This window comes from Oculina patagonica, chromosome 12 (genome assembly GCF_052425735.1).
Source record: "Oculina patagonica isolate OP01 chromosome 12, crgOcupat, whole genome shotgun sequence".
NCBI classification, from domain to species: domain Eukaryota; kingdom Metazoa; phylum Cnidaria; class Anthozoa; order Scleractinia; family Oculinidae; genus Oculina; species Oculina patagonica.
Genome location: NC_135769.1, coordinates 4,162,767 through 4,176,792, shown reverse-complemented (window position 1 = coordinate 4,176,792; position 14,026 = coordinate 4,162,767). Strand labels below are relative to the sequence as shown.

Genomic DNA, 14,026 nt, shown 5'->3' with positions numbered 1-14,026 from the left:
TTGTCAATTTCGAGGAGCCAGTCGCAAGAATGGGGTTTGTTCTTTTGAACTATTTCAGTGAACACTTGCCTCTGGTTATAGAAACCATTGCTTGGCGAGGGCTCTGGACAAAACAGTGCTTGAAGTTCTGGGTAGCGCAGGAACAGTTCATTTCGGAACTTGCATAATTTGCTGTGAAAATCGCCAGTTCCATCAGTTCTGTGCAGCAAAAAGTCGACGGGTGACACAATTTTGGCAAGCCTTGGTAAAACTAAATCCACAAGTTCTTCATCGTTCAGACAGTTCAGTAGTTCGCTGACCCTTTGCTTCCTTGAATAAGGGTTAATCTCGTCGTCTAGAAATTTTTCTGCGCATTGTCTCAAGGAAACCCGTTTCCGGGAGGTTGGCAAGCCATCCGGTTTGTGCTCCGGATAAAGACGAAGATGTTCGCTCAAATTCTTTTTGTTTTTGTAAAATTTATCACAGTTTTGAAACGGGCAATGAAGACGAATTACTGACTCGGCGTCAAGCACATTTTCCTTAGCTCGACAAGACATCCAAACATAATAAAAAGCCTCAATAAAAAACAATTAGCCGGCAAAAGAAACAATACGTAAGTACTTTAAATGTTGGATGTCGCCCCGCGTCAAAAAGCCCGCCAAAATTGTGCCACCCGCGACAATGGAACTGACTTCGAGAGAGCAACGAAGGCTCCATCAAAGCTTCTTTAAAATCAGCACATATAAAAAATAAAATTAAGACAAACACGCCATTCAAAAAAACCAATAACAGCTTTAATAAGAGTAACATTTACTGTTGATAAAGCCAATATCCAGTACATAACAAAGAAACGACAAAGCTATAAAATTCATACAACGCACGAGTACATGATTCGAGCTTACGTTTGGATTGTCTTCAACGCTCCTCGCCAAAAGCTGTTAAAGCATTTAACAACACAAACACTTAGTTTCTCTCCTTGGCAATAGCTCCATTGTACAAACTACCCAGTGACAAGTCTTCCCACTTATTGATGGCGAAAGTATTTAACTACATCGTGCTCGCATCACGACGACCGGCCGCCATGATTCGAAAACAGATTGAATTGATGCGCGCGTTGGTTTATGGGATACGGCATTAAAATTTCTTTCCCCAGGCCCCCGCAATGACGTCACAGATCACCTGGTGGTTATTTTTTTTATGGGATAGGGTTGCTAGCCATAGTCATGCCCAATCCTCCTCCTTTATAACGGTTTGGAACCGGCAGCCAACTGATCAAAACAAAACTGATCATGATCAAGTGATCATGATAACACCTAGCCTCAAAGTGAAGAAAATATCAAGTGAACTAGCTTTCTTTCGAAATATATCAATATAAAACTAAATCACCCTCTCTCCTCATATCCTTAAGAAACTGACGTTTACCTGCACACAGCCAAAAAGTCGAATGAGAGTAGCGGAATTAATATCTGAATTAGTTAAAATGTGTAATGCGCTAGTACACGCCAAACCCATTGTTGTGAGCGCTAAATTGTCTACGTAGGAGGATTGTTTATTCACGAGGAAATATTTGTGTTGCCAATACAGCCAAATCAGAGTATACACCAGTCGTTGCCATAACTTTTTTCACAACTCCAATTACGAAGTCCTCGATTTAACAAATCAAATCAATTTTAGTGAAAAAAAAGCTTTTTTATTTGGCTTTCCTTTTGCAAAGACGTGCACGAGATTAATGTGCAGAGCACGTACTGTAAATACTGAAAAATTGCTAGCATGTCAGGTCATGTCAAACAACTCAAATTCCCAGAAAAAAAATATCCGCTCCGGGGGGATGGGGAGCGACGCTATGCATGGTTCTGATGGAAATACCCGGGCGGTAGTACCTCAGGTACGACGAGCTTTTCCAATGCATCAGACCACAACTCTCTTGCCGGGAGTTTTAGGGGTTGAAATAGTGTCTTGGATCCGCTTTGGGTATTGCATTTCAAATCAGTTTCTCAGTTGCTACTATTATGGTACCCCTTCAACAAAACCGAATGACTTAAAATCTGTCTATCACTCATCCCCGTGACAATTATATTAGAGTCCCCCCCTCCCCGGAGGTTCACTTTATTGGTTCAGTGCATTTCGGGGTCATTAGCTTTCGTGAAATGATTTAAAATGGCCGCGGCAGGAGAAGGTGTACAGAGAAAGGAGTTAAATGCTCTCTTTCAGTCTCATGGAGAACTGGACGAAGAGGGTAAGCAGTGGAAAGAACAGTTTCAGATAGCTTCACAGTTTTGGTTGTTTATTGAGACTTTGTGGCATCCCATAGAGTCTCATTTTTATGGAAGCGAGGCCGAAGATTTGAAATGTTACTTCCCCGATGATACCGGAGATGTGGATATCATGATGTTTCAGAATACAGATGACTGCATAATCTGCGAAGAAATGTTGGAATATTTACCTGATAATCCGATGCACGTGAGAATCAAGGGAGCTAATCATCCTTTGTTTAAATCCTGCCTGGTGGAAGACACAGAGTACCTAGCGACTTCAGCTTTAAAGAATTTCCATCCTGCGATTTTCTCTAAATCCCCCCTGGAACCCTGTCTTGCCCTGAAGTATATTTCTACAATGACAGATCCACGACTTCATCGGCTCTTTGTCACGAACGACACCACCAGCCCTGCCGTAACCTTGAATTTCGCAACTTCATTTGGTTCATTTTCTGACATGCTAGAGTTGTACAGAAAAAATTTTCCGCTTCCACATTTCGACCTAGCGGCATTTGAAATGTTTACCATTGTAATGTGCAAATTATTGGAAGTTGATTATACAAGAAAACTCGCCGACCGATTCAACGACTTTTGGCAATTTTTAAAGAACTCTATCATTTCGCTAACGCTAGAAACTAGTCCTGCTATGCTTTGTCAGGATTCGGTTAATTTGTTCGCCGATTTAGCTTTGCATTTCCTGTCCATTCTAGAAGAGATCAACTTGGACAGCCCAAGCAAGAGAGTAGAACGAGACGGGGATAGGTTACCTGTCAATAGCAATAATTACAAAATTTTACTGCAGAGTGAAGCTGAAGAGATAGAGTCCATGTCAAGCACGGCGGTTGAAAGTCCACCGGGTGGCGTCCAGCATTCATCTGATTTATCGGGACAACAACAAAACTTAAAGCAAGAAAGCGAAGGCAGTGAAGATGAACATATGGGCGGCCTAGATTTCAATGAGAATAATGGCACAAGGCACCAAAGTGACACTAAATATTTATGGAGTGAGTTAAGAGAGGATTCAGAACTCTCGACAGTGACAGGGGTGCTGCCTTTTCAAGATGTGTACAGCTCAGACGAAGACGACGAGAAACAGCCGTCAATCGACGACCCATGGCACATGTGTGATCTCTGGTTTGGAAAAGCACCTGAACTGAAGGAAGCGCCCTCGAAGCAGAAGAAATTCAGGGACCTCGAGGAAGCAAAACCCTTTGCTCGAGTAGTAGGAATTGATTATGTTCCCGCTTTCAAAGTGAGAGGGTGGCCAAAGGTTGCAAGAGAATGGATCACACGATATCGCAAATGGCCTTCCCCTGAGACTGTTGACAAGGTTATTCGGGAAGGATACCATCTGGTAGTAAAGCCTCCAAAAAACAACGGCAATCCAGAGAGCGACTTCAGAATATCCTTTTCACATGCAGAATATCTGCTAAGCCAAGAGATGAACGACATCCAAAGGGAGTGTTACCGATGCCTGAAGAAATGTCATCGCGCTTACCTTTCCACTCAACCAGAGAGTTTGGTGTCATTCCATCTGAAAACCATTCTTCTGCAAACGATCGAAGAAACCGGTGCTGAGATGTGGACCGAAAGCAACAGAGCCGAGTGCATGATGAACCTCCTCGGGAACCTCATCAAAGCCCTCAGAGAGAAACATCTGCACCATTTCTTTGTACAATCATGCAATCTCTTTAGTGAAGATTACATCGAAAGCCCCGAGCTTCTTGACAGCCTAATTGTGAAAGTTGAGAAAATTATGGAAAGACCAGTAGAGTTCGCAAACTACTTGATCAAGGATGAAAAAGAAGCAAAACAATCTAGAGGAGGATGGCAGCCAATTTGTAAAGAAAACTTGACTGGCAGTGAACTAGCTGAATGTCCAAAAGCAAGGGCGCTGCAGCTGGCAGAAATAGAGGCAACACCATCTGAAAGCAATAGTGACATTCAAGGCAATCAAGAGATGATGACAGCGTCAGTGCTCTCTGACACGGAGGTCAAAGAAAGCACCGGCAGTTATCCAAGCTATTATGAACTGAAAGACATATACCTCGATATCTGCCAGGAGCTGACCGATTTGGCCTTAAGCAACACTGTTCTTGACAGCTGTCTTGAAAGTCTTGGTGATCTTGAAAGGAAGTTAGTTGCAACTCTCCGTGAGTATGCAGTTAAGTATGAGGCTGACCACGAAAAATTTTCTCAACTGTTCGAAGTTGGATGGGACAATATTTACGTCAAGATCTGGCTGAGCAATGAAGGTCTAAACATTACACGGATGCTGAATGAGATTCAGGGTCTGGTAGAGCTGTGGAAGGAACCCAACGAGGAGTCAGAAAGTCGGCCAATGAATCCGTTTGATCTGGACGCCCTGATAGTTAGCGGTGTTATCAAGACTACGATGAGGAGACTGGCTCGCAGTTTCCTTGAGCCTGGCACGCCAGCTCATTCATAGACTGAACCAACCTTTTCATTGATACGTTTTCTCTTGTATTTTACTGAATTGATGACGGCGAATGAGGTATTGTTTTTTGTGTTTATTTGTTCAATGTTGTAGTCCTACCATCTCTTTCACAATTCCCAGAGGTTTGTTTTCTTTTGTAACTCAAGCGAAAAACAAAAGTCTGGCCGTGCAGGACCTCGGAAACTGAAGGCAATTTTTTTATTCGCGTTTTTGTTTAATACTTGTTTCAGCACTCGCTTTTCTAGTTTCAGCTCAGTGTTTCTTGAGTTGAGAAGAAGGAAAACCTCTGGAACCAGGGTGATATGCAGATTTTTGATGGAAAAAAGTAGACGTACTTACCAAAAACTGGATACTTACTTTTAGCACAAACTGTGTCTTTAATTTGTTTGTTACCCAGTATTTTGATAGTACTATCTTGTAATTTCACAAGTGAAATTATAAATTAACGCTCAAATTTCGCGCCAAAATTAAGGAGTAATTTGTCTCCTATGATAACAGATATTATGTAAATAAAATTCGTCCTTGTGGAATTTCTTTGGCTTCTCTACCAAGTGCTCATCAGTGGACAGCTTGCAGATGTAAAACAAAGGATTTGTCATTTTCTACATTACTGAAACAGCAATATCACTTTATAAAGAACCTTATACTAATAATTATCTTAGGCCGAAGTTACATCTCAATAGTCTCAGTGACTTTGAGGTTATTATGTTTTAAAGATATATGTCCATTTTCTAATATTAGCAATTGCTGTCCTAAGTTTATTAGACTTTGAATAGTTACGTACTGTGATCAGTTTTCCACCTTAGTTTTATAGACGTTTATTGACATGTAATTCAGAAGTGACTTGTTTGTTACCTTCTATATTATCTCGAGGAAGCTTAACACGGTGATCTCTGGAAATGTATGTGAAGACATTCTGCCAGATACCGCAGATACTCTTGATAAATACTTCCACATATCGTCAAAAACCTAGGAAACTTCTAACAACAATTTGAATAAATCGTCGATTTTATCACATCTACGATTACAATTTTAGGCTAAATAAATCACTGTTGAAACTAAACCGAGTCCTGTGTCCTATCTCTGGTGCGATAAGGAGAGGCGAGGTTTAGATGAAAACGTGAAAATTGCCGAGCTGATGTCGTATTATTATCTTACCATTCGGGAAAGCGTTTTTATCGGGAATTCTTGTGGCATTTCTAAGAAAATGACTTGCTCAGAAAAAATTCACCTCACCTCGGTGACGTCACCGAAAAGGACTCACCGTTACATGGATCCCCATGGCAACAAAGAAATTACTGTTTCACGCTCCTGACTCCGAATTGATTTTTTGCAATTATGTTTAAAACCTTCTGGTTAATTAAAGAAGCCACATCACGCACAATGTCATTCGAAATCCGTTTATTTTCATGTTTTTATTACTCCTTTGTTGCTTTTCTACGTTGGAAAACTGTTATTTCGAGGTCTCCTTCAATTTTAAAGTAATCAGAAAAATGACTCAAAATATAGTGACGTTACGTTGCTCCTTTAAACTTCGATTTCTGCTGCGTAAACTGACTAGGGGTATCCCCACTGGGGCAAAATAATGTTATATCATTCAGTTATTGTACTTCCCTAGCTAATAATATCTGATCCCCACACTACATCTCTCAGCCCTACTTTTGCCATCCCTGTCTTCAATCAAACACTTTATCCTTCCGAAACACAAAACAAATGAAAGCCAAAACTACACGTGACATGTCTTTTTATTACTGACCAGTATGACCAGCCAAATGTCCTAAATGACAACAAAGTTCTCTATAATAAACCACTATCCTAAGCATATACCTGTGAACAAGCATTCTAAAAAATCAATAAACAAAAACAATTCTCTCACGTAGAAAAGAGAGTACTGTATTAAATGACATGTGCTCAGCTGTACAATACCATGATTATTCGCTACTTTGTGATCAAAGGCAATATGAACTCGGAAAGGAATAAAACTGTATTACCATTGCTGAAAAACATCAAACATAAGACTATGTTGATGTCCCTCAAAAAGAACTCTGTCAAAAAATATTTGGCATGAAAACAAAATTACAAATTATGCTGCGTGCTGTACAATCATTGGCAGATTCAGACCTTCAGGTACAAGTGGGGGGCCCATTCCTCCAGACCCTGGAATAAGGGGGGGGGGGGGGGGCGCTTTCAAAAATATTTTTTTTGGCCCCTCAGGCCTCAGTTTGGGCCAAAACTAAGGTAGGGTCCCTGCCCCCGGGCCCCTCCCCTAAATCTGCCACTGACTCTCAAACACCCAGGGGGGGGGGGGGGTACTCGGGGTTTCAAGTGACGGGGATGATCAAAGGATTTTTTTGGGTTTGAAATTTTCTATTCTGGGATTTTTTTGGATAGGAAAATTTGGCAAGTATTTTCTTATTTGAGTAGGGATGTTTTTGGGTATTCATAAAAATCTGAAGATTTGTGGTAGTGCCTTGACTGCGTAGTTCTGCGAAAAAAGAACAAACAAACGTGTTTTGCTGTTGATTTTCGAGGGGTCAAGTTTTGATCTAGGGATTTTTTGGGTTATGTTGGAAGCCCTAGGGAATTTTTTGGGTTTTAATTTTTGTCCCCACTCGATCATCCCTGTCACTTAAAATCCCGAGTACCCCCCCTGGGCTCAAACAGAACTTTGCCAACAAATATTTGACATGAAAACATAACTACAATGCTGCATGCTGTACCTTTGACAACTTTTCTGCATACTTCTGACAACTTTCTGATGGTTTTCATTTGAAATGGCAAATCAAAGTTCCATGTTTGCCCTCTGTCAGTTGTCAACACTATCTCCGTCACTTCCTGCATTTTGATTTGCTAATTGAACCGATGCCATCAGAACGTTGTCCATAGGGATGCATAAAAGGTGTCCAGAGATTAATTGTATGTATTGAGAATACTGAGAAAATGATCACCAAAGGAATAAAGATTGAAACTGAAACAAATTCTCCCAACTCTGTAAGGGGTATTGAATAGTCTTTGGGAGCATTTGGGAGCATGCAAGCAGCGCATTTTTTTTTGTGAGCACAAGCATGGACAAAAGTTAGGCTTGCGAGCAACAAGCACTTTTGAAAACAGGCTTTTAGCCAGGTGGGAGTCCAGGAGTCCTATGGACGGCCACTTTTCAGAGAAAATTAATATGAATAATTGTATACAGAGTTTAGATACCTTTGCACTCATAACTGCAAAAAAACACTTTGCATGCTCCTCAGGCCCTCCTATGGCGACAAAGTCAGGCCTTATAAAAAGTTTGGACTCCCACTTTTTAAATCCTGGCTAAAAGCCTGTTTGAAAATGCTACCTCCACTAAAAACCAAGCGTGTGGGCACTTGTAAAATTATGCGACCACAAACAAACAAGTACCACTAAAACTTTGCGAGCATCCCGAGCAGAAGCCTAATTTTGCAAGCATTGTAAAATTTTGATGGACCATTCATGACCCCTTCAGTGGTAATACACATGTATTAGATGAATATTGACGGGTAAGGAGAATTTGTTTGTTGACATTGGAGCTAAACTGAAACTTGTTCCACAATGATGATCTAAGATCATGAAATTATGTCTGGGGTGGGGGGGGGGGAGCTCAGAAAAAGTGGAGACTGGATGGGGAGAAAAGGCTCAAGAGGCATTGAGAGAAACTCTCTTGCTTTTGTCTTGCTTGCATGCTGACTTGAAGTGTTGGTTTTTCAACATAGGGAACGGATATTTGGCTCTCAAGGAAATAATTTTATATACCCGCAACAAGGAAAGTATTTGGTGATTCCAAGGAAGAGGGTGATTTCAGGAAGTATGAAACTACTGGTAAACTGGATATAATTATTTAATCTCCGAGGGGGGGGGGGAGCAGTCAAACCAAATAACTTTTATGGGACGGGTTTGGACAGTGCCTGGAACAACACAACAACAAATAAAGCACTTTTTGTCACAGATACCCTGAGTTGAGCATAGATAAAAAAATTAGGTCAGAATTCCACTTTTGATCAAAGAAATCAATGAATTCTTACTCCATTGAGCAAAGGAATTTAATCAATCATGCCACAATGCTTTTAAGTGCTATGCACTTTTTCAATATGAAAATCACCTCTCTAACTATTATGATACTGTAAATACCGGTAGGTGAATAAAAAGTGTTTGTTTATATTCGTATTAAATGTGCACAAAGAAGTTTATTGAAAGTGTCTCAGAAGTTTGTCTATCTCTGCTACGAATTGCTCCACCATTTCTCGTGAGCACCTTTCAATTCAGTGAGTACTACCTCCACTGCTTGCTTCTCAACATTCTTTGGAGGCAATGGGCAGGTGCGGAATTTGACTCTGTCCCCTTCTCTTGGCACATATTCTCCCTCAATGCTGAAATGAGAAATGTAAAAGAAAAACAGTCAACATGGTAACACAAGCAATACCTTAGATTTTCTTTGTCAGACACATAAATGGAAAGTAAGGGTACGTACACAATGATAAAGAGCTTAAGGGGGGTCCTTCTTAACCACAGATCTCGAGCAGTTGCAAAGGAATTGCAAAAAATGATTTTTGGTGGTAAGCCATTTTGGAGGATTTGGCAATGCTTAAAAGAGAATTTTTTGTGGGGAGATCAACTGCATTGAAAAAATTGATATTGCGGGCGCGTAACTAGCGCCAGTCCCAAACCGCACGTTAGAATTTAAAATACCTAAAACTTTTTAGAGAAAGAAGAATTAGAGATAAATACCCTTCTTCATAAATCTTCATATGAAATTACTATTTTACATGTACATGTAGGAATGGGACGCTACTGAAAAAAGTCTGAAAATAAAGGTCTTTATTACACCATTATAACTTTTGAAGGACTCTTCAATAGAACAAAGTTGTGCAAAAATCTTATCCATAAGAGTGTAGTTCCCAAAAGTTGATGGTCAGAAATGTTTCTTAGCACCAAATTGGTAGTTAAGAAGGATCCTCCGTAATTCTCAATTTCCTGTTTAAGTCAGCCTTAACATCAAAGTTTTAGGGCTCAAAATGCCCCAAAGTGTGTTTTCTGGTGTTCTGATATCAAAAAATTGTCTGAAGGAGAATGTTCCCGGAACACTCTAGAAATTTGGGGTTCTTTAGACTCCAAACCATCTACTTTTCGAAATCCCCTGGCTACTTAAAAGCTTAACAAAATTAATACCCTGCAATACTCTACCTAAATTTCATAAATATTGCAAGTCATGTCCCACCAGCCTATGTGTAGAATTTTTTTAAGTTACCGGGGTAGCATGAATCTGTAGAGAAGGTGTGCTGACTCACAGTCAAGTAGCAGCTCTCATAAACTTATTTTAATTTATTCTACTAGTCCTCTAGCATAGCAGTTGCTATTGTTTTGGGGGCTTAGGGGCTGCATTGTTTGTGTTTGTTCTTTTGTTCTCTCAAAGGGTAGCGAGCAATTCATTTCAGACCTTGCACGAACTGCTACAAACTACAGGCTCGACACCATTTTGTTAGGCTGGGTGCTGCATTGTTTGTGTTTGTTCTTTTGTTCTCTTGAAGGGTAGCGAGCAATTCATTTCAGACCTTGCACGAACTGCTACAAACTACAGGCTCGACACCATTTTGTTAGGCTGGGTGCTGCATTGTTTGTGTTTGTTCTTTTGTTCTCTTGAAGGGTAGCGAGCAATTCATTTGAGACCTTGCAAGAGCTGCTACAAACTACAGGCTTGACAGCAGTTTCTTAGACTGCGTTCACACTCGGTGCCTGGGCATGGTGCCCGAGAACGATTTTTGCTGGGCACTAATGTGAACATACTACAGTTGAACCCCGTTATTTCGAACCGTCAGGGGAAACAAAAAATAGTTCGAAATAGCGAGAGTTCGAAATAGCCGATAGTAAATGACTGAAGGGCAAATCCAAGGGAAACGGGTTCTAGTTCGAATTAATGGGGAATTCGAAATAACCGACTTCGAATTAGCGAGGTTCAACTGTACTTTTTCAAGTGCCGACACCATAATTCAGGAATGATGACCGTGCCTGAGTACAAGGTCGAGACCTTGTACTAGAGCACTAAATGGTACTTGGGTACTTTGGTTTTCTGTGTCTGAACACAACGCTACTTTTTCTGGTGCTTAGGTACCAAACTTCGGGCACTATGTACAGTAAGTGTGAACACGGCGTTAAAAAAAAAACAAACAAAAAAACATATCAACAGTTAAAAAAAGTTTTCACTCACTCAGAAATGTGCACAAAAATATCCTTGCCACCATCATCAGGAGTAATAAAACCATGACCTTTGTTTCGACAGAAAGTCTTGCACACTCCTGTTTGTTCTGGAGATTCCGATGCAACTCTTGACCTGGATGAATAATTGAAATCACAGTAAATATCAATTAACACTTTATAATGACTGGCCCAACGAAAACAGTTAATTTTGTTTTCAATCATAACATTAATGTTTCCTGAAGTGGACCCAAGGAAAACATTGAAATTTGAGCGATACAAAATTAACTGGTTTCCCGAGAGACCAGTCACGAGGTGATTTGTTAGACTTAAGGCCCGGCCAAAGGCACGCAACATTTCAATACAACATATCCCAACATTGTTGCGTACAGCATGTTGCAACCATTTGGCCAACCTGTTGCAACATGTTGCAAAATGTTGGATGATGTCGTATCAAGTCTGAATATGGTCAAATTTTCCTCCCAACATCTCGCAACATTTTTGGCTTTTGCATGATGTTGTACTCCTTTGGCCACGGTCGCACAATATTGTTGCACCAGAGCATGTGCAGTTGTTCAGTTTTCACCATCCAACATGCTGCAAAATTATTGCAACACAGTGGCCGAAGGCGTGCAACATGTTGTTCACAACAATGTTGCGCTATGTTGCATTCAAATGATGTGTGCGTTAATGGCCAGAACCTTCACAACATGACCCACCAATGATGCGATATGTGTTGTTGAAATGTTGCGTGTGTTTGACTGGGCCTTTAAGAAGAACAGCCTTCGTTGGTCAACATTCACGGGTAACCCAATGTTACCCTCTGATGTCATAGATTTTGCAATGTTGCCCGCTGGGGCGTTTGGGGGTTTTATTAGTACATCACAGAACTACACAATACACTGTCAATTTTCTTTTGAGATTCAAGTTCCTCGTGTGCAAATACATCATGCTGAGTAGCCAGGCCTTGAAGATGGCAGCCAAAATAGCGGACATTCAATTTGTTCATCCTGACGAAAACCTTTTTGCTGTCATAATTAGGTTAAAACGTAAGAACAATTCCAAATACATTAAATTCCAAAATTTGAGACGTAAAACAAGGCTTTCTTCAGCCAAACATGGGCAAGCTATTAGTATAATTCTACTGCATTACTGTTTGTAATTTTTACGAAGAGAGAGTGGTTATCCCTCCTAGAGTAATAGGGGCAGGGGAGGGTACGGTGTGGAGCTAGGAAGGGGACATGGGGGTTTGCGGTGTTTCAGTGTTGCTAATGATCTCAAACCCTATGGTGTACGATGTTTGTGTCTTTAAACCCACGGTGTTTGGTGAAGCAAAATTATTTGCGGTGTTACGGTTTCTTTTCTGACACTCGTCAGAATTAATTTAGCTCTCTAATGTATTAAATTTGTGACAAAGAACAGTCAAATATTGGCCGCGGCCGCACTTGAGAGTTAACTGGGTTAATTTTCTAGTAACCCGGTTAAAAATTTCCTCACAACTTAACTTGGTTAAAGTAGGGTTAGGAAAACTAACTCGGTTAATATTTTTTAGCGGCCGCATTAAAACCAGACTGAAGTGACGTGCTATTTATAAACAGACAAAATGGCCGGCTTCCGTGATCACCTTATCATTTGTACCATAATTATCCTACTGTTTGGGTATATTTCAATGCGTTCTCGTCGTATGCAGTTTTTTTTTTAGTTTGAGAAGTTCCTGTGGAACCCGCTGTGGAACAGTTTGAACTTTCGCCTTCTGATGACTGAGGCGAATGCGGTGTTTCAAAAATTGCAGGCGTAATTGCACTGTGTAGACTTGCCAGATACGGCGAAGCCGCAGCCGAAGTAGCTTGCTGATGATACCACGGTATCCCTTCTTGAACTAAATAATCGTTCCCCTGGCTCTCCAGTTCTCTAGTACTAAGGGCAACTAACGAATTAAACCACGAACTGTGCGAATTGTGACCAGCCGCCATGTTTGCGTGTTATGAAAAACATCGATCCTTGAACATCTCCTCTTACAGGGTGATGATTGATAGATTTGACAACCAAGATAGTCGAATCTGATAAGAAACCACTAACCTGGTTAAAACCACGCAGAAAGGTAGTTTATAATTAACCTAACTCGGTTAAAAAATCTTTTGTTCTTTGATTAATTTCCATGGGAACCGCTAACTTGGTTAAGAGTCGGTTAACTCTCCAAATACGCGGCCGCATTAGACATTTTTTAACACAGTTAATTTTAATTGATAAATTGGAAATACCTCCATTAACTCGCCAAGTGCGGCCACGGCCATTGTCTAGTTAATCTTTAATGCGCTTTAGCTGCCAATCCCAAGCCCTTTTCATTGATAACTAACTTTTAAGTAACTTGACCTCTGCCACTCAGTTCAGCCAACTAGCAAGAACTTCATGCTAGCTGACATACAGAACACTTTCCATATATGGGTAATTAAATTATTGTGGTGATAGTGTTTCTTTAAAGTTTCTTGTGGTGATGCAGTGTCTGTTTATTTTTTGTGGTGTTGCGGTGTTCAGGGTACCCCAAGTCCCCCTGAGCCAGCAAGCATTGTCATTACAAAATTATTTGCCTAGATCTCATAATTTATCATACATAATTTTTGTACATGTATGTATCTTATTGCAGAAGGACTTGTCTACAATGTATGTGCAAATACACATGACCGTTGCTTCAAAGACCCAACAGATTTGCCTGGTGAAATTTCTGCATTTCTGACCAGAGCTGATAAAATTCGCAAGGAAATCAATTAACAACACTTTGCATCCATTGAGTAATTAAAAATGTGTTGTTTATGTTAAAAACGCACAGCTGGGAATTAAAATTAGTAGTTGTACGAAATATTATGTGAAATCATGCACTCCACCACTATTTCATTACATAGAAGAACAGTTCATGCTGTATACTCACTGAGAAGTTGTCCTATTGCGTCTTGTAGGTACCGGACTTGGGATTTTGAATGGGAATTTTCTTGCGTGAGGGGGCGAGCTTTCCGGACTCGAAGTCCGTTTGCCGCTGGAATGATCCTTTGAAGGGCTTACTGCGGGTTTCTCGTCCGCAGCATCAACATGGCCATCTTGTTTATGATCCGAAGACATTATAAACTGCAGCATT

At 40.5% G+C, this 14,026-nt stretch overlaps 2 protein-coding genes across 2 annotated transcripts in view; one reads left to right on the top strand and one right to left on the bottom strand.

Moving 5' to 3' along the window:
* The first annotated feature begins 2,136 nt into the window (after positions 1-2,136).
* On the top strand, positions 2,137-5,686 carry LOC144632059 (uncharacterized). The gene is made up of 2 exons (XM_078490667.1): positions 2,137-2,215; positions 2,291-5,686. Exons 1-2 carry the CDS (start codon positions 2,137-2,139, stop codon positions 4,681-4,683), a joined length of 2,472 nt encoding a protein of 823 aa, XP_078346793.1. The 3' UTR covers positions 4,684-5,686.
* A 3,036-nt stretch (positions 5,687-8,722) lies between these two features.
* The window catches only part of LOC144631881 (calcium-regulated heat-stable protein 1-like), a 209,199-nt gene continuing 203,895 nt past the window's right edge, over positions 8,723-14,026 (bottom strand). Inside the window, exons 3-5 of the mRNA XM_078490468.1 lie at positions 13,823-14,016; positions 10,910-11,032; positions 8,723-9,074 (exon numbers count right to left, since the gene is read on the bottom strand). Of these exons, the coding sequence (XP_078346594.1) occupies positions 8,927-9,074; positions 10,910-11,032; positions 13,823-14,010 (459 nt within the window). The 5' untranslated portion in view covers positions 14,011-14,016 and the 3' untranslated portion in view covers positions 8,723-8,926. The remainder of the gene's footprint in view (positions 9,075-10,909; positions 11,033-13,822; positions 14,017-14,026) is intronic.